General features: G+C 38.8%; 3 protein-coding genes across 3 annotated transcripts; 2 read left to right on the top strand and 1 right to left on the bottom strand.

Moving 5' to 3' along the window:
- The first annotated feature begins 3,328 nt into the window (after nt 1–3,328).
- LOC125279255 lies at nt 3,329–5,633 on the top strand. Its single transcript, XM_048208718.1, has 4 exons — nt 3,329–3,541; nt 4,140–4,331; nt 4,480–4,576; nt 4,669–5,633. The coding sequence occupies exons 1-4, from the start codon at nt 3,515–3,517 to the stop codon at nt 5,622–5,624; spliced, it is 1,272 nt and encodes a 423-aa protein (XP_048064675.1). The 5' UTR covers nt 3,329–3,514; the 3' UTR covers nt 5,625–5,633.
- Nucleotides 5,634–6,018: 385 nt separating this feature from the next.
- Nucleotides 6,019–7,852, bottom strand: LOC125279256. Its single transcript, XM_048208719.1, has 2 exons — nt 7,475–7,852; nt 6,019–7,019 (listed from the first exon to the last, which is right to left on the bottom strand). The coding sequence occupies exons 1-2, from the start codon at nt 7,506–7,508 to the stop codon at nt 6,019–6,021; spliced, it is 1,035 nt and encodes a 344-aa protein (XP_048064676.1). The 5' UTR covers nt 7,509–7,852.
- Nucleotides 7,853–14,645: 6,793 nt separating this feature from the next.
- On the top strand, nt 14,646–17,355 carry LOC125279999 (thyrotropin-releasing hormone receptor). Its single transcript, XM_048210294.1, has 3 exons — nt 14,646–14,776; nt 14,847–15,644; nt 16,814–17,355. Exons 1-3 carry the CDS (start codon nt 14,720–14,722, stop codon nt 17,207–17,209), a joined length of 1,251 nt encoding a protein of 416 aa, XP_048066251.1. The 5' UTR covers nt 14,646–14,719; the 3' UTR covers nt 17,210–17,355.
- The last annotated feature ends 3,225 nt before the right edge of the window (nt 17,356–20,580 follow it).

Below are 20,580 nucleotides of genomic sequence, written 5' to 3'. Positions count from 1 at the left end.
TGGATATCATATTACAGTTTGTGCCATCCATGAAAGTGCATGACTGCTAATGGTAGCTCATCAAACTAGAGCAGGAGTTAGAAAGGGTTATATTTGTAGATTAACCACAACAATATTGTTTGACCTCAGGCAGCGATGAGTCCTTTTCGTTAAAACATCTACAGGAAATATTTTGCTTATAAATCTCTGTATAATGGAATATAAAGTGCTTGCTGAAGCGTATTGTTTCCAAAAACAACATTTGATGGTTCGGTGAAGGAAAAACTTATTCTGCATCTTTGATAAAACAGAACAGAAGAATGGTGTGAAACACATTTCCTGTAAATGTTCTTTCTTTGATGAAAATGAAAATAATTGTAGCATTTTATTGACTTGAGTTTGCGTACTGCAGTTTCCCAAATTGTGTCATCAGGTCTCCTGAGATCATTGATGACTTTTTATTTGATTTTATTTTTCTTATGGCCAATGAAAATCTGACATGTCTGAAGACACACCCCATTAAAATAGATTATATTGACCTGGATTTCCTTATCTGCGATAGAGAAGCAGTAGGTTCATCCTGTTTCTTATTATCATTTGTGGTAGCCTAAATCTTCCTTCATTCTTGTGCTTCACCTGAATCATCTGAGGTAAATATTCCAGTGTTTGACTATACACCTGTATCAACCGATACAGTGAAACTGATGGAGTTGTCTTTTTCAAGACTCCAGCCTCTTTTTGATGCCTACATGGTCATTGTGTGTATTTATGAGTTATTCTCTATACAGTTATTCCCTGTTCCTGTGTTTAACTGGATACAACTGTGTTCAGTTATTTTTTAAAATAATTTCGGCTGTGAATAGCTTGGTTCAGATATTTCGAAGATATCGTTCTCAACTGTGCAATGATTCAGTAACACAAGACAACAATGTGCTGACAACATGGAGGATTATTTTATATCTATACAACATTGGTTCAGCTGTATTTGACATAGTTCAGGCGTTTTCTTTTGTTTTTAGCTGGGTACAACTGGGTTCAGCTGTATTAAAAATATTTTCAAATGGAAAAAGCTTGGTTAAGACGTTCAAAGAATATCGTTCTCAGCTATATAGTGACTCAGTAAAGCAAGAACCGAAACAAATTGAAAACTATATGGATGCTCGGTTTATTTTATTAGCTATATTCAACTTGAGAAAACTGGGTTCAGCCTTATGTTCAGATTTTCAGAAGATAATTCAGAAAATTATCCCCAACTACGCTGTGGGTCAAGACAATAAAGTTGACGACAGTATAGAACAGTACGCTAAATGAGGGAAAGCAATGATAGTTTGATGACGCACCATGATTTTCAGTTTTATCAAGATATACCCGTATATTCTTTGTCACGCGTAACGCGTGCTGACGGGAATTAGAAAGTGATTCTACTATGATTTATTTTATTTATTTATTTTTAAATCCGGAACAAAAAATTGTAATTGTAAAGCGATCGTACAGCAGCCACATGTGACGTGCCATGAAAATTGGAAAGCAGTTGGACAGCAGCCACGTGACGCGTGCCGATGGAAATCGAAAAATGATCGTACAGCAGCCACACTTGAGATACGTGCAGATGGAAATCGGTCATGCATGTTGACCTGATTTAACGATGGGACCATAACAGCTTCTTAATTTATTGTTCCTTCTTTTATAATAACTTTGAATGCGTTAACAAATAAAAAAAAAAATAATAAAAGAAATTAAAAAAAAAACAAAAAAAACATTCTTTGTAGTGTGTGTTTTATTTGACTCATTGCTGTGTGTTTGCAGGCAAATTGAATTTGGTAACCAAATTGAATTTGCCTGCAAACACTTTCATTCCTGGCTAAACAATGTCTTTTTTTCTTGTTGTGAACATTTACTTTCTTTACAATATATCAGGATAAGACAGGATAACTTTAGTAGGGTGAGTTAAATCAAACGCTTGAATGATCAGCAAAGATGTCCAGACTGTCTCCTCTCTGGGTAAAGATGCTGAGATCTCCGTCGTCCAGATGCTGATGCTCCACTTCATCGAGAAAGGTTCTTTTTTCTTCATTTATGTAACATTGATTTGATGCCATCCTAAAAAATTATCTCATGAAACTACAGTTACAGTTTTATTGTCTGACTAACAGGTGTCTGCCAAAGTGTCTGCCAAAGAGGGGCTTCATCCAACCCGACTCATGTCATACTGATCGGTATGTTTTCAGTGAACTGACATATTGTATATTGCTGTTCAGTATATTCAGTGAATATTCAATTTCAGGTTGAACAGAGCATGTGACTGTTGGACACTGGATGATCAGCCTTGAGCAGTGGTGGACAACTCTAGTCCTCGAGGTCAGCTGTCCAGCAGAGTTTAGCTCCATCTCTAATCAAACAATTTTCAAGTAATCCTGAAAACTTTCAGAAGTGTTTGATTAGGGAGAGAACTAAACTCTACAGGACAGCTGACCTCGAGGACCAGAGATGCCCACCCTGGGTCATGTCAAATGGGAGGACTTCCAACCAACCTTTGAGACGGGGCTTTAACCTACAGTTCGAAGAGGAGGAAGCCTGTACACTCAGAGCCTCACTTTCAGTCCTATCATTCATGTTTACTGTCCTGTTCTCTGGTATAGTTTTAGACATCCAGTAAAGCATATTCCTGATGAAAACAAAATTGCTACAACCAGACAAATATGAGCTGGTCTCCCAAACTGATCACAGCTGGTTTAGCAGGCTGGTTCATAGAGGAGTTTTGGCCACTTCTTTACATGGTCAGGCCGATCTAAGATGGTCAGAACCAACCAGCTAAAACCAGCCAACCATGAGTCACTCCAACCACCATCATTGATTTAATCTCATTGCAATTAGTGTCATTTTTGTGTACAAGCCTTATTGCTCTTAAAACCCTTCTAGTAATCAGTTGTGTAGCTGTAACATGTTTTGCTACACAAGATTTTCAAGTACTAGAAGTGAGATGGCCCCCTCTTGTGGCTGGATGAATTTACTGCATTTCAGACTGTGTTGATCCTGCAGTGTTTTACGTCAGATTGTAAATGCAGAGATCAGCTGGTCATCAGAGTTGTGATCTGGGTCTCATATCAGAGTCTCTACAAACATTCATCATTTACCTGTGAAGTTAATGCCTGCAGTTCTGAGGTTGTCTTGTCTTTATTAAATCTGTGAACTCCTGCCTAGTTTACTTACTGATTGTAGAAAAACGGAGGGTCCCACTTTATATTAAGTGGCCTTAACTACTATGTACTTACATAAAAAAATAAGTACAATGTACTTATTGTGTTCATATTGAATTTCAAAACACTATAGACCTTTTTCACAAAAACCGGAAATACGTCATGGACGTGTAAACGTTTTTCCGCTTTGCGCTTACTCGCCAAAATGTATACCGGCAGAGTGTTTTCTCTTAGCCTTTTAAATCTGCCAAAAGTCACCTTTGCAGATGTGGTAAAAATAGTGGATGCAAATTCCTCCACCAAGACCACAAAACTAGACAAAGGCTACAAATTCTTTCATGAAGAATTTATCCACGATTACCAAGGTAAATAAAGCCAATCGCTATAATGCTAGCTAGCGTTAGCGTTTAGCAAACTACCGCAAATACCATGTTATGCTGGACATTAGTGTTCTTCATTATGTCTGAAAATGAATTGTATCACAGCGACATACATTTGTAGTTTGCATTTTTCTATAATGATAATGCTATAATATAGTATAGCTGTTTGTTTCACAATTAGATACATACAGTAAACGGTGCAATGTGTAGCATATTTTTTTACTGGCAGCACAAGTTAAGGCAGCATAAGTGAAGTTTTGTAAAACAGACTATTTTGTTTTCCTTTTGGCATTCATAGTATCAAATGTACTCGAGGAACAGGTTGTAGTGAGAGGTAGATGCTTCAGGTCAATGAGGAAGAACGAGGAGCCTCACAAACTGGAGGTTTGATAGTAAACAGAATGCCAGTTGGCAGAAGTTCTGAAGTTGCTGCTTTGGCCTGGTGTTTAATATTCTTCTTGCTGCGGTTGCAGCCCTTTCATTTTTTTCAGTAAGTTCAGAGTAAGCGATCATGTCAACAGATGTAATGATATAATATAAGTATTGTAATCTAACACATTTGTTATTTCTTACGATTGTGTAGATCTCACTCGGAACAGAAAGGGCAAACTTAACGGCCTTTAGATGTAGTTGTGTGGCTGGAAAAGGGTTTTGCAACCATGTAGTTGCACTCTTGTACCAGACTGCACATTTTTCACAGCTCTGCCTGCCTGTTGTTCCACCTCCTCTGGCCTGCACTAGTGAGTTACAGAGATGGCACCGACCAAGAACACAGGTGGGTTTGTGATAAAATTAATCTACCTTGTTTCTTTTTCTATTTGTGTATCAGCATGACCATTGAACATTTGGTTACTTGCAATAATTTTTTCTAATAATTGTGTCTGTTGTTATAGCCTAACTTAACTGTTTGTTTACCTTTTAAGGGGATCCATCCTGAAGCTGCCAGTGAGCTTGTTGTGCGAAAGCCAAAAACAGTGGGCAAGAGTGGTCTGAGGTCTACACTGTACAGAGCATATTCAGGTGCCAATTCTCCCTGTATGGTTTTTATGGTTAGTAGTATTCATTTTTTGTTTGACCAATAATTGATTGTTATTATTTATCTATTTCTAAAGGACCACTTCCAGATCCTGACATTATGGCATCAGGAGCCAAACTCCGCCAGCTGCACCCCCAGTGTCTCATGGCTCTTGTTTTAGATGACTCAGAGGAGCTGGAGCTGACACCATCGAAATTTGGGCCTGTGCCACGTGGATCACCAATGTCCTATCATTGTCCACCTGAAAAAAACACTGGCTTCATATTGCACCACATGGCTCCAGAATTCCCAACTCTTCCTTTGATGCAGCATAGTTTGTCTAGCCTGCAATTTGTGCCAACAATACATCAGCTAATGCATCTCCAATCTTTGCAAGTGTCAGCGGAAATGTCTTCTGAGTGTGAGAAGGGAACAAGAGAGCAGTCCAAATGTCCTGCATGGGCACAGCTTCGACGTTCAAGGCTGACGGCCAGTCGTTTTCGGGGTGCATGTTGCTACAAGAAGGGAAGTGTGGAGCAGGAGTCCGCAGCCAGGGCATTAGCTGCTCAAATGATCAGAGGCTCAGCGAGACAAACAACAGCAATGAAGCGTGGTTTGCTGATGGAGTCTGAGGTGCTGGCATACTATGCTGAACTTATGCGTGTGAATGTGCTGCCTGTAGGATTCATCATTCATCCCAACTCACCACATCTTGGAGCCAGCCCAGACGGGAGGGTGTATGATCCCTCAGAATCACCCCCATTCGGTCTTGTTGAGGTAAAATGCAGCACAAAGAATGATGTGTCTCAGGTTGCTCACCTCAAGATGCAGGATGGTAATGCCACTTTGAGGCATTCTCACACCTATTACTGGCAGGTTCAGGGCCAATTGGCAGTGTCTGGACTGGAATGGTGCGACTTTGTCACTGACACACTGACAACATTAACTGTAGAGAGAGTATGGCGCGATAATCACTTTATTACAGAAATGAAGGAGAAACTAGATTTGTTTTATTACAACAGCTACATGGATGTGTACATTGAATCAAATTAAATAATTTGTATGTTTATGTATTTTTATGTTAACTTTTTAAAAAGGCCATTGTCTGTAGCACTTAGAGGAGATAAGGTATTTAAATCATATGGATTCAGTTACCTTTTTCTAGTGTTTTTTTTTTTTGTATTTGTACCTTTTAAAAACCTGTTCCAGTTGTATTTATTCAACTCAAATTGTAAATAAGTTATGAAAAAATACTTTCAAAAAGCTTCAAAAAAGTAGCTACTCTATGAAATAAAAAGATTCACCGTTTTGATCAAAGTTGTTTTAATTACTGATCAATTTTTACTTTTCAATAACTATTGACAAATTGTAAATATGAAGTACAAAATGCAGGGAACCTATTAACTATTTACATATTTACATAACATTACAACATCATTTGATTAATTTATTCCTCAAGACAAAAAGGTCCCTGATAATTGGACAGGACACAACAGTTGAGCCACATCTGATTCACGCTTCCAATCAGTGTAAGTGGTACAGGGGAGTCCCAGATGTGGAAGGACTTCACTCTGGCTATCGCCCTCTCCACTATAATCCTGAGGCGGGCAATGGCTTGGGTTTGTGCTGTTTCTTCCTTGCTGAATTGTGCTGAATGCTTAAAAGGTGGAATGATCAGCTTTGCTCCAACTTCAGCAAGGAGGTCTTCAATAAGAAAGCCCTTATCTGCCATAACATCGTCCCCTGGCTCCAGTATGGGAAGGATTCCACAAATTTTGGTGATCTCCTTGTCTGAAATGCAGCCAGTGTAAAGAGGTGAGATGAATGTAATCAAACCACAGGGAGCTACTCCGATGAGGCCTTTCAGTGTTGTTCTGTTCTTGTAGTTGGAAAAGGTTTCTGACTGCAAGGTCAAGGATGAGGCGTTCTCCAGAGCAATTTCTGTGCAATCCAGAATGACCCTGACATTAGGACAGTATTTCTGGAATTTCGGTGGCATACTTAATTTGACCTTTTCCCTTTTGATCCAGATTTTGACTGAGGACAACACGATAAAAAGATAATTAGCCCAGGTGATGGTAACCCTGCTGACAGTGGCAATGCTCACATTAAACATGTCAGCAATTAGCTGCTCTTTCATGCCCACAGCAACCCGGAAAGAGTACATCAAAAACTCATCAATTAATGGCATGATGCGAGGTGGGCTGGGTTCAGGACAGGCTTCATCCCCGATCCTCTTTGCCTTGGTCCAGTACACCAGTCGAGAGGCAGATGGTGCGATAGACTCCCAAAAGATTCTAAATAAACCCTCAGATGGAAATTTAGTGTAGAATCTGATTTGGTCATCTGATGCACAATATCTGCTGAAGAGGGTGGGAGATGGCAGGTCTACTCTCTTCAGTCTGGCTTCCAAATCTTCAATGTAACCCAGGGCCTCATCCAGTGCTCCTGTAAAAACAAATCAATTATATTAGTTAATAAAACTATAAATTGGTTAATACTATTAAAAAAATATGCATTTATGATAATATTTTGTATTAATTGAAAAACCTAAATATAGCTTGCTTCACGTTTACACACCTCTATGGTACATAAAGGATACATTAGATTTTGTTTCTCTTTATAATAATAAAGAGTCTCCTTAACTCCCTTTTGAGTGGTGATGTAACAATTAAAATTGTGTTTCTAACACTAAACACTGACACTTTTGTTTCTTACACTGACAGGAATAATACATTTTTAAATGTGTATTATCCCCCAACTAAAATTTTCTCAGACACCATGAATACCACTAAAGGATGCTGATGTATCACATTTTAAACCACTTAAAACATACTTGCAATGATGTGTACATTTTATATTTATAACACAACTGTAATGTTTAGACGTTATTTAAACCTTACCTGCGGGTGGGTGTGTCACATAATCGTGATCCATTTTAATAGCCTTAGAAGCTGCACTGTTGTCATCCGCCTGGGAGGGGACCAGCTGACGTTTGTTCACCCTTTCAAATACAGACTCCCTTTTGAGTGGTGCTGTAAAATTGTTCCAAGGGAACAGGCTTGGGACAACACCACTTTTAAGGCGACTGATGGTTGTTCCACCGAAGTAATCCTCCTTGGCAAAGTGTCTGCTACAGACGTAAGTGTTGCCTTTCCTCACAGAGAAATTCGGCCCTTCTTCTCTTCTTACAGCATGAATCCACAAATTTCTTGTTGCTTGGTCAGATGGAAATGAGTGAAATGAGAGGTATGGTTGTTTTTGGTTACAACATGAACAACCCGGGACACAACAAAAACTTGTTTTTGGACTCTGCCATTTTTGCATTTCCCGCTATCTACTACTACGGTAACAGGAAGTGTCTTTGCACGTTCTCAACTAACTTCCGGTTAAAAATGCGGAAGTGTGAAAAAGGTCTATTGAGGTGGATACAGGTAAGGTTAGGGAAAGCTTTGGTGGTATGGGTAGGTTTAAGGGTAGGGTTAAAGGTCAACAGTGCATGGGTCAACAGTGTAATTATAAGTGTAATTACAGAAATTAATTACAGATGTCATTACATGCAGGTGTTTTTAAAATATAAGTACAATGTAAAAACATGTATGTACACAATAAGTGCATTGTATCACTTTTTACCGTGTTACCGTGAGAGTTACCGTGGTTACGATGGCAGTTGGCAGCAAAAATATCAGCTCCTGATATCAGCATAATTTTGCCAGAGAATGTATGATTTTTATGACTCAAACTGTAATTAATTAACTGGATACTTAATTGTGAACAATAGAGGCAGAAGATTTTAAAGGTAAGACCTCTAAAAAGATTTATTTTTCTGTCATCACCTAAAACTGGATATAAACTCAACATATCAAGCTAACTGCTAGCCAAGCTAACATTCCGTGGCAGTTAATTCAGTTGAGAACAACATGGGCCTACCTAAAGCAGAGGCATTTTTCAAAAATGAAGAGGAGTTGGAGGTAATATATCCAACAGAAGTTAAATCTGCCAAAGATAAGAAAAAGATGAAAGAAATTATCCTGAGAGAGAACCCAGAGATACTGCTGTCTGACTACACTGGACCAGAAGACAACAGAGTCCGGTGTAACCTGCTCTTCTTCACTGAACACCCATCAGTCTGGCACACCATCCTCTGCTCTGCCATGACATGCAGAAGAAAAGGAGGCATCAGCAAAGGCAGACAACTCACTCTAGAAGGAGAAAATGACACAAAGCTGACTGTGAACCTTTATCATAATGGTACAGTCATGGCCCAGGGACCAGAAACCAGCCTTAATGAATTCCAGAGGAACTTTAAAAACCTTAAACTGGAAGTTCAGAAGATTAAGAAAGATCCTGAAGTAAAGAGAAACACAGAGGATGGACTCTGCAACACAATAGGTACCAACATAAACCCCAGTTCAAGAACTCCTATAACAAACAGATACATCAGCACTCCTGCATCTCCCAAGATAAAGGCCTTGAAAGACAACATCGCTGAGCTGGAGCAGGACTTCTTCCTGTTTAAAGAGGAAACTACCAACAACCTCCACCAGCTCCTGAACCTGAACAGCCACCACAGCATTCAACAACTTCAACAGCTCTGCTCCGCTGTCAGACAACTGGAGGAGGACAATCAAGAGCTGCGCCAGGAGCTGAGGAGGGTGAGAGAGGAACTGGTTATAAGAGAACAACACAGCCACACTCTGGAGAGACTGCTGGAGGAGACCAGGAACCAGCTACACACAAAACAACATCAGCAGTGTGTCAGCACACAAACACACAGCACCTCCTCTCCTGAAAGAGTCCCAAACTCAACTCAACATCAGAAGAGAGTCAGCACACAACCTCAGAGCTCCTTCACTCCTGCAACTCGTCAGTCTCCTCAAGCCCCTCAGAGCCTCAAGAGGAAAGAGAACAGCAACACCACACAGAGTCACCCACCACGAACAACAACAACAACATCACCCATGAGCACCAGCAGAGAACAGAAGAGTAAAGACAACATCGTCATCCTCTGTGACTCCAACGGCCACCATCTTGACCCCAGACGACTGTTTCCGGGGAGATCTGTGAAAAAGTTCTGGTGTCCCACCTCACACTCTGCTTTAAGACTGCTGCAAGAGGGTGTTCTGGGTGTACCGTCACACATCATTCTTCACACCGGAACAAACGACCTCAGTGCTAGAAGGGTGGACGTCACTAAAGCCCTGTCCATCGTGGTGAAAACAGCCAGCAGGATCTACCCCAGAGCCAAGGTCATCATCTCAACCCTTCTACCTCGCAGAGACGTGCCACACAGGATCATCAGCACAATCAATGCGGAGATAGCTAGAGTCTGCGCTCCAATGCCGAATGTCCACATAGCCGACCATCAGCGCATCACCCACAAGCATCTGTACGACCACATCCACATCCATCAAGAGGGCATGAGACTGTTTGCAAAAACCATCAAGGAGTCAGCCCTGAAAAGCCCCCAGAAAACACATCCTGACCGCGAAGAGAGGGTCAGTCAGACAGACAGCTACGCCGCTGTAGTGGCCGGACGAGGTAGAACAGACACCAGTGACCTGGTCCAGATAAAACACATGCTAAAAATGATATGTGACAACCTGTTAGCTTAAGGCATCACAGTATGTCTGTAGTCAAGTATGATCATTATTTCTTTTTATTAGTTTATTTTTAAATGTAACATTTGTAAAATTAATTCACTCACTATATTTCTATATACCTTTTATATTACTTTTTTAATTGATTAATCTATATTTTAAAACATGATTTGGTCATAAATTCATACATTGTTCCGGTAAATACAATATTTTTCAATGTCATCGTTTAAAATAACATGTTATAATATTCAAGGGATGTTCTCTTCAGCTTTTGGAGAGAAAATGACTAACCCTGATTTTGTCAATACTGTATATAGTTCAGATATAATTATTTTACTTGAGACATGGAGTCGTTTAGACTCCAAAACCCGCACTCCTTTAAACTACAGAGAGCTACGAATACCCTCAATCAAAAAGCCTAATGTTAAAAATGGAAGAGATTCAGGAGGAATCATAGTTTGGTTCAAAGACCATCTGTGGCATTATATTCAACCTGTGAAAAAAGGGAAAACACATATTTGGATAAAACTTAAAAAAGAGCTTTTGTGTTTAGACGAGGACCTGTACCTGTGTGCCACATATATCCCCCCATATGAGTCACCTTATTATAATGATGACATCTTCTCAACCCTACAGTCAGAGATCATTTACTTTCAGTCTCTAGGATCAGTTCTGTTAATGGGGGATCTGAATGCTAGAACGGGGAAGGAAGTGGACTACATCAGCTCTGATGGAGACAAATATATAAACGGTCCACTTAATCATCAACAAAAACGATATACTAAAACACGTCAGAATTATGACAACACAATAAACAGACATGGAAAACAAGTCCTGCAACTCTGCAAAAGCCTGGGTCTTTATATAATTAACGGCAGAACAAAGGGTGATTCTCTGGGTCGATTTACCTACTGCTCACATTTAGGCAGCAGCACGGTAGATTACGCCATCACAGATATAGACCAAAATAAAATCAATTATTTCACAGTGATGCCACAGCTACCGTTATCAGACCACAGTCACACGGTCCTCAGTCTGAACAGGTCAGTGAATCTTCTGCCATCTTCAGATCAGAAGGTTAAACTGTATCCACTCCCCCCCAAATTTATATGGAGTAAAGACAGTCCTGCCCAGTATGAAGCTGCGCTCCAAAGCACTAATGTTCAGAACATGATAGACTCATTTCTATTGACTTCTTTTAGTGAAGAGAAGACGACAACCAATTTAGCAACTGAACAGTTAACAAAAATCTTCTCTACAGTGGCCAAAAAAGCCCTGAGAAAAAGAAAGAATTATAGAAGCAAAAAAGAAATGGCTAATGCTGGTTGGTTTGATAAAGAATGCCAAAAAGTAAGAAAAGAATTACGTTCATTATCAAACAAAAAACACAGAGACCCAGCAAACCAACAAATACGAGCCACATATCAAGAAACCCTTAAAATGTACAAGTCATTATTAATACAGAAAAAAGCTGATCACACGAAAATAAAACTAAACAAGATTGAGGAGGCAGTAGATCAAAATTGTTTTTGGGAATTATGGAACAATTTAGACAAATCCAAAAAAGCCAAACACCTTCCCATCTATGACCCTAAAATCTGGACCGAACATTTTGGAAATCTTTATTCACCAAACCAACCAACCCTTAGCCAAAAACATCTGACCTCCCAACTACATAACCTGGAACGCACTATAAAAGACCAGCTAAATAATTTAGACCAGCCCATAGCATTAAATGAACTGAGAGACAAGATGAAATCCCTAAAAAACAAAAAATCCTGTGGCGTGGATGGAATATCTAATGAGATGCTGAAACACAGCAGCCCCAAACTGAAAGATGCCATTCTAAAATTGTTCAACCTGTTATTAAAATCAGGAAAATTTCCTGAAATATGGAAAGAAAATTTGATAACTCCAATTTTTAAACAAGGTGAGAAGTACGACCCAAATAATTACAGAGGCATCACAGTGAGCAGTAACCTCGGAAAACTATTCTGTTCCATTATTAATGACAGATTAGTTCAGTTCATTCAAGAACACAAAATTTTAAAGAATTGTCAAATTGGATTTATGCCCAATCAGAGAACATCAAATCACATTTACACACTTCAGACACTAATTCAAAAATATGTTCATCAAAAAAAACAAGGAAAAATATTCGGCTGCTTCATTGATTTTAAAAAAGCCTTTGATTCTGTATGGCATGATGGGCTTTTTCTAAAACTTATCCAAAGTGGAATAGGAGGAAGGACATATGATATCATAAAGGACATTTACAACGGGAACAAATGCTGTGTCAAGATCAATGACAAACGAACTGATTATTTCAGTCAAAATAAAGGGGTCCGTCAAGGCTGCAGCCTCAGCCCGACTCTCTTTAATATATATATCAATGAGTTGGCATCAGCACTTGAGAAGTCCTCCTGTCCTGGTCTGACCCTCGAGGGCAGAGAAATCAAATGCCTCCTGTACGCCGACGACCTTCTGCTGCTGTCACCTCATGAAGAGGGACTGCATGAAAGCCTCTCCATTCTAGAGCAGTACAGTAGCGACTGGGCCTTACCAATTAACATGGACAAATCCAAAATCATGATCTTCCAAAAAAAAACCTCGCCTTACTGACAAAAAACATAATTTTACAATCGGGGGAACACTTCTCAATCATGTCACATATTATAATTACTTGGGTCTCACAATCTCAGCTTCTGGACAATTTGAAATGGCAATGAAAGATCTGACCGATAAGGCACGCAGGGCTTATTACAATATAAGAAAATCATTGTTCAAATTCAACCCACCCATAAAACTGTGGATGAAAATTTTTGATGCCATCATCAAGCCCATTCTTTTGTACGGCTCTGAAATCTGGGGCCCCAAATTTAAATTAAACTATGAATCGTGGGACAAAAATCCTGTTGAAATTTTCCACCTCGAATTCTGCAAAAATATCCTGGGTCTCCACAGAAATGCCCCTAGTCTGGGTTGCAGGGCAGAACTGGGCAGATTCCCTCTCTTATCTGAAATCCAGAAGAGAGCAGCGAAGTTCTGGTTTCATCTGTCAGACTCACAGGCAGATGCCTACCATCACTGTGCTCTTTCATACAGGGCAGGACACCCAGAGAATGACCCCTTGCACTATTTAGTAGAAACACACCAACTAAATTCAAAAATTCAATTCAAACTCTCAAAAATTAAAGAAATAGGTCAAAGAACCCAGGAAAAGTACACCCATGATTGGCAGATCAAAGCAGCACAAATAAACAAATTAAAATACTTTCACAAAATAAAGACAGATTATCAATTGGCACCTTACTTAATAAAAATTAAAGAATATCGTCAGAGAAAGCTCCTGGCGAAGTATCGTCTGAGCGACCACAGCCTGTATATAGAGACGGGCCGACACAAACAGAGCTGGAGAGCCAGAGAACTCAGACTCTGTTCAAACTGCTCCGATGGAGTCGTGGAAGATGAACTACATTTCCTTACACAGTGCAGCAAATATAATAATATTAGAGAAACATATTTCACCCAAATTGGTCAAATTCTACCTGAATTCCAACAAGCAAGCCACATTGAGAAACTTTGTTATATTTTAGGAGAGAAAGAGAAGTGTGTCCACCTGGCAGCAGAGTATGTGTCCTCCTGTCATATTATGAGGGACAAAGAATAAACCCTCTCCTTTCATTTTTTTTTCTTTTTCTTTTCAATCTCATTACTGCTCTCTGTATTTATTTACCATGTTTTTTTTTTTTTGTTTTTTTTTTTGTTTTTTTAACCACTTGTTAAATTATATGATAACATATACAATATAGCCATGCATGTATATATATTTCTTTTTTTCTCTTCTTCCTTTTATTTTATTTAATTATCAATCTATACCTGTATAACCTATTACATGTTTATTGCTTTGGCAACATTGTATCATAACACAGTCATGCCAATAAAGCCCAATTGAATTGAATTGAATTGTATCAAATTATTAATTTAAATGTAAGTACATAGTAGTTAAGGCCACTTAATATAAAGTGGGACCAAAAGGGGTTATGCTGCCTTAAATGCACTTGTGCCCATCTCTTCACCCTTCGGCATGCTGGTCCAACAATGCAATAAGGTGCATTGTTGGCGTGTTGCTATTTTGAGGCAACTGAAAACGACCAACAAAAACCTGCTCTAAAGTCAATAGCACAGTAATTTATTTTTTAATTTAATGGGCACGTTAGTAATATGCGCCTATAGGCGGGTGCACAACGCACATACAGTTTGCTTTTTAGTGAAAGAGATCCATATTTTCTTATTGGCTTATCAAATTTTGGCTCTATTTGCTGCTGTTTTATGTAATGTAGATTTATATTGTTACACCCAGACGCTTGTTGTGTGATCATGACCTGCATCCCAAAAGATCAGGGAAATAATTAACTATTTCTAACTGAACACAAAGCTTTAGACAAGAATCATGAAAGAGAGAGAGAGAGCGAGGGATTCAGTGGTAGTGAGTGAAAGAGGAGGAGGAGGAGAGAAGAAGAGGACCGAGTCTTGTTTTCTCAGTAGATGCAGCATCTCTCTGGAGAAGAAGTCGTTCCTCTTACTGGATCATCCAGCATCTCGGTGAGTGACATTTCATTGATCTGCTCTCAAATAAGTAGACTTGATCTCACTTCTCTCAAACTTTCTCCAGGATTTTGTTGAGACGGCTGAAATGGGAAACACCACGATGGATAACAGCACCTCGACACATCCCGATAGAAACTCCTCAATGCCGGAGAACTCGCTGGAGGTTCAGCTGGTCACCATATCTCTGTCGCTGCTGATCTGTGGGGTGGGAATCGCTGGGAACGTCATGGTGGTTTTGGTGGTGATCCGTACCAAGCATATGATGACCGCAACCAACTGCTACCTGGTGAGTCTGGCGGTGGCCGATCTGACAGTTCTGCTGGCCGCCGGCTTGCCCAACATCTCCGAGGTCGTGGCTTCGTGGATCTACGGCTACGCCGGCTGCGTTTGTATCACGTACCTGCAGTACCTGGGCATCAACGTCTCGTCTTGCTCCATCACAGCCTTTACCATCGAGCGCTACATCGCCATCTGCCACTCCATCAAAGCCCAGTTCATCTGCACCGTGTCACGAGCCAAGAAGATCATCGCCTGCGTTTGGATCTTCACGTCTCTGTACTGCATCATGTGGTTCTTCCTGGTGGACACAAATGAGACGGTTTATGCTAATGGCGTCGTGGTCCGGTGTGGATATCGGGTGTCCAGGAACCTCTATATGCCCATATACTTCCTGGACTTCACCTTGTTTTATGTCGTTCCTCTCGTCGTGGCTTCGGTTCTGTACGGTCTGATCGCCAGGATTTTGTTTCGGGACCCACTGCCGATGAATCTGTCAGAGCAGAGGTTCTCCGTCCATCAGGGCCGACGGCAGAGTTCAGTGAAGGTGTCCTGTAAAACAAACAGTGCGACATCCAGAAAACAGGTTTGATCTGTCTATCATCTAAATTCTAGAAATAGAAAGAATGAAAGAAAGAAAAACTATAAAAAATGAGTTGCAATTTTTTATAGTAACCTTTTTTTTAATTATTTTTTCTTTTCTTTTTGTTGTCTGGCACAAAATTCCTCAGACTTACATTGAAGGAGGAATTGCCAGATATAAAGTCGGAATTGCCAGATATAAAGTCGGAATTGCGAGTTATAGAGTCAGAGTTGCGAGTTATAAAGTCGGAATTGCGAGATATAAAGTCGGAATTGCGAGTTATAAAGTCGGAATTGCGAGTTATAAAGTCAGAGTTGCGAGTTATAAAGTCGGAATTGCGAGACATAAAGTCGGAATTGCGAGTTATAAAGTCGGAGTTGCGAGTTATAAAGTCGGAATTGCGAGTTATAGAGTCAGAGTTGCGAGTTATAAAGTCGGAATTGCGAGATATAAAGTCGGAATTGCGAGTTATAAAGTCGGAATTGCGAGTTATAAAGTCAGAGTTGCGAGTTATAAAGTCGGAATTGCGAGACATAAAGTCGGAATTGCGAGTTATAAAGTCGGAGTTGCGAGTTATAAAGTCAGAATTGCGAGATATAAAGTCAGAATTGCGAGATATAAAGTCGGAATTGCGAGATATAAAGTCAGAATTGCGAGATATAAAGTCAGAATTGCAAGATATAAAGTCGGAATTGTGAGATATAAAGTCGGAATTGCGTGATATAAAGTCGGAATTGCGAGATATAAAGTCAGAATTGCGAGATATAAAGTCAGAATTGCGAGATATAAAGTCGGAATTGCAAGATATAAAGTCGAAATTGCAAGATATAAAGTCGGAATTGCGAGTTATAAAGTCAGAATTGTGAGATATATAAATCGAAAAAACAATCCTTTTTGTGACTTTATATCGCGCAATTCTGACTTTATAAGATGCAATTGCGAGTTTATATAATTTCGTGTTTATAGTTACCTTTTTTTTAAATTACTTTTTCTTTCTTTTTTTTCTGGACAAAAAGGGCAAAAAATTCCTCAGATTTACATTGAAGGAGGGATCTGAGTTATTTTGAGACCAGCGGTGCTTTCACACATTTCCTAAGAGTAATGCAATCATGTGTGTCTTACACAAAACAAATGTAGCAGCTCACACTTCCCTTCTCATGTCTGCGTTACAGGTCACAAAGATGCTGGCAGTGGTGGTGGTTCTGTTCGCTCTCCTCTGGATGCCGTACCGGACTCTGGTGGTGGTGAATTCCCTCATGGACCCGCCGTATCTCAACACCTGGTTCCTGCTCTTCTGTCGCATGTGCATTTACACCAACAGCGCTGTCAACCCCATCATCTACAACGCCATGTCACAGAAGTTTCGCGCTGCTTTTAAGAGGCTCTGTGACTGTAAACGCAGGTCAGATCAGGGCCGAGCTGGAAAATGCACCGTAAGTGTTTACTACAGCGTCATAAAAGAATTCTCCAGTGAAAACAACGCACAGAGAGCAGGGAAGAAACACGATGGTATGAAGACAGACACGCTTGATCTGAGCACATTAATGTCAGGAGCCCCTGATTCATGAAAAGTGAAAATAAGTGATGTAGTTAATGGATGATTTGGCTAGAAGTGAGCTGCATGCACTACTATAAAAGCAAGTTATGATTTAAAAATTCCAAATTGCGATATATAAACTGGCAAATCTGAGAAAAAAAGTCAGAATTGTGAAATAAAAAGTTGCAACTTCATTTTTATTTTTATTTTTTATATTAAATATTATATGATCAGTATGTACTGAAGCTTGTTTATGCCAAGAAATATATCTCACAATTCTGACTTATAAAGTCAGAATTGCAAGATATAAAGTCAGAATTGCGATTTATAAAGTCAGAATTGCGAGATATAAAGTCAGAATTGCGTGATATAAAGTCAGAATTGCGTGATATAAAGTCAGAATTGCGTGATATAAAGTCAGAATTGCGACATATAAAGTCAGAATTGCGATTTATAAAGTCAGAATTGCGAGCTATAAAGTCAGAATTGCGAGATATAAAGTCAGAATTCCGATTTATAAAGTCAGAATTGCGAGATATAAAGTCAGAATTGCGATTTATAAAGTCAGAATTGCGAGATATAAAGTCAGAATTGCGTGATATAAAGTCAGAATTGCGTGATATAAAGTCAGAATTGCGACATATAAAGTCAGAATTGCGATTTATAAAGTCGGACTTACGAGATATGAAGTCGGAATTGCGAGATATAAAGTCAGAATTGCGAGATATAAAGTCAGAATTGCGAGATATAAAGTCAGAATTCCGATTTATAAAGTCAGAATTGCGAGATATAAAGTCAGAATTCTGATGTATAAAGTCAGAATTGCGCAGAATTGCGAGATATAAAGTCAGAATTGCAAGATATAAAGTCAGAATTGCGAGATATAAAGTCAGAATTGCGAGATATAATGTCAGAATTGCGACATATAAAGTCAGAATTGCGAGATATAAAGTCAGAATTGCGAGATATAAAGTCAGAATTCCGATTTATAAAGTCAGAATTGCGACATATAAAGTCAGAATTGCGACATATAAAGTCAGAATTGCGAGATATAAAGTCAGAATTCCGATTTATAAAGTCAGAATTGTGACATATAAAGTCAGAATTGCGACATATAAAGTCAGAATTGCGAGATATAAAGTCAGAATTCCGATTTATAAAGTCAGAATTGCGACATATAAAGTCAGAATTGCGACATATAAAGTCAGAATTGCGACATATAAAGTCAGAATTGCGAGATATAAAGTCAGAAGTGCGACTTATAAAGTCAGAATTGCGAGATATAAAGTCAGAATTGCGAGATATAAAGTCAGAATTGCGAGTTATAAAGTCAGAAGTGCGAGTTATAAAGTCAGAAGTGCGACTTATAAAGTCAGAATTGAGTGATATAAAGTCAGAATTGAGTTATATAAAGTCAGAATTGCGAGATATAAAGTCAGAATTGCGATTTATAAAGTCAGAATTGCGAGCTATAAAGTCAGAATTGCGAGCTATAAAGTCAGAATTGCGAGATATGAAGTCGGAATTGCGAGATATGAAGTCGGAATTGCAAGATATAAAGTCGGAATTGCGAGATATAAAGTCGGAATTGCGAGTTATAAAGTCAGAATTGCGAGTTATAAAGTCAGAATTGCGCAGAATTGCAATTTATAAAGTCAGAATTGCGACATATAAAGTCAGAATTGCGACATATAAAGTCAGAATTGCAAGATATAAAGTCAGAATTGCGACATACAAAGTCAGAATTGCGACATACAAAGTCAGAATTGCGAGATATAAAGTCAGAATTGCGACATATTAAGTCAGAATTGCAACATATAAAGTCAGAATTGCAAGATATAAAGTCAGAATTGCGATTTATATAGTCAGAATTGCGACATACAAAGTCAGAATTGCGACATACAAAGTCAGAATTGCGAGATATAAAGTCAGAATTGCGACATACAAAGTCAGAATTGCGACATACAAAGTCAGAATTGCGAGATATAAAGTCAGAATTGCGAGTTATAAAGTCAGAATTGCGAGTTATAAAGTCAGAAGTGCGACTTATAAAGTCAGAAGTGCGACTTATAAAGTCAGAAGTGCGACTTATAAAGTCAGAATTGCTCAGAATTGCGAGTTATAAAGTCAGAATTGCGCAGAATTGCGATTTATAAAGTCAGAATTGTGACATATAAAGTCAGAATTGCGACATATAAAGTCAGAACTGCGAGATATAAAGTCAGAATTGCGAGTTGTAAAGTCAGAATTGCGAATTATAAAGTCAGAATTGCGAGATATAATGTCAGAATTGCGAGATATAAAGTCAGAATTGCGAGATATAAAGTCAGAATTCCGATTTATAAAGTCAGAATTGCGACATATAAAGTCAGAATTGCGACAGATAAAGTCAGAATTGCGACATATAAAGTCAGAATTGCGAGATATAAAGTCAGAATTGCGATTTATATAGTCAGAATTGCGACATACAAAGTCAGAATTGCGACATACAAAGTCAGAATTGCGAGATATAAAGTCAGAATTGCGAGTTATAAAGTCAGAATTGCGAGATATAAAGTCAGAAGTGCGACTTATAAAGTCAGAATTGCGAGATATAAAGTCAGAATTGCGAGTTATAAAGTCAGAAGTGCAACTTATAAAGCCAGAATTGCGAGATATAAAGTCAGAATTGCGAGATATAAAGTCAGAATTGCGAGTTATAAAGTCAGAATTGCGACATACAAAGTCAGAATTGCGAGATATAAAGTCAGAATTGCGAGATATAAAGTCAGAATTGCGAGATATAAAGTCAGAACTGCGAGTTGTAAAGTCAGAATTGCGAGATATAAAGTCAGAATTGCGAGATATAAAGTCAGAATTGCGAGTTATAAAGTCAGAATTGCGAGTTATAAAGTCAGAATTGCGAGATATAAAGTCAGAATTGCGACATATAAAGTCAGAATTCCGAGTTATAAAGTCAGAATTGCGACATATAAAGTCAGAATTGCGACTTATAAAGTCAGAAGTGCGAGATGTAAAGTCAGAATTGCAAGATATAAAGTCAGAATTGCGAGATATAAAGTCAGAATTGCGAGATATAAAGTCAGAATTGCGAGTTGTAAAGTCAGAATTGCGAGATATAAAGTCAGAATTGCGAGATATAAAGTCAGAATTCCGATTTATAAAGTCAGAATTGCGACATATAAAGTCAGAATTGCGACATATAAAGTCAGAATTGCGACATATAAAGTCAGAATTGCGAGATATAAAGTCAGAAGTGCGACTTATAAAGTCAGAATTGCGAGATATAAAGTCAGAATTGCGAGATATAAAGTCAGAATTGCGAGTTATAAAGTCAGAAGTGCGAGTTATAAAGTCAGAAGTGCGACTTATAAAGTCAGAATTGAGTGATATAAAGTCAGA

Source organism: Megalobrama amblycephala, linkage group LG12 (assembly GCF_018812025.1).
Source record: "Megalobrama amblycephala isolate DHTTF-2021 linkage group LG12, ASM1881202v1, whole genome shotgun sequence".
Classification (NCBI taxonomy): Eukaryota; Metazoa; Chordata; class Actinopteri; order Cypriniformes; family Xenocyprididae; genus Megalobrama; species Megalobrama amblycephala.
This window is presented reverse-complemented; position numbering and strand designations above follow the sequence as displayed.

Coding starts and splice junctions, on each gene's coding strand:
- LOC125279256 (XM_048208719.1), bottom strand. CDS start 7,508: ATGGATCACGATTATGTGACACACCCACCCGCAG. Junction 7,020..7,474: donor TGTGACACACCCACCCGCAG/GTAAGGTTTAAA, acceptor TTGTTTTTACAG/GAGCACTGGATGAGGCCCTG.
- LOC125279255 (XM_048208718.1), top strand. CDS start 3,515: ATGAAGAATTTATCCACGATTACCAAG. Junction 4,332..4,479: donor GGCACCGACCAAGAACACAG/GTGGGTTTGTGA, acceptor TTACCTTTTAAG/GGGATCCATCCTGAAGCTGC. Junction 4,577..4,668: donor ACTGTACAGAGCATATTCAG/GTGCCAATTCTC, acceptor CTATTTCTAAAG/GACCACTTCCAGATCCTGAC.
- LOC125279999 (XM_048210294.1), top strand. CDS start 14,720: ATGCAGCATCTCTCTGGAGAAGAAGTCGTTCCTCTTACTGGATCATCC. Junction 14,777..14,846: donor CTGGATCATCCAGCATCTCG/GTGAGTGACATT, acceptor AACTTTCTCCAG/GATTTTGTTGAGACGGCTGA. Junction 15,645..16,813: donor GTGCGACATCCAGAAAACAG/GTTTGATCTGTC, acceptor TCTGCGTTACAG/GTCACAAAGATGCTGGCAGT.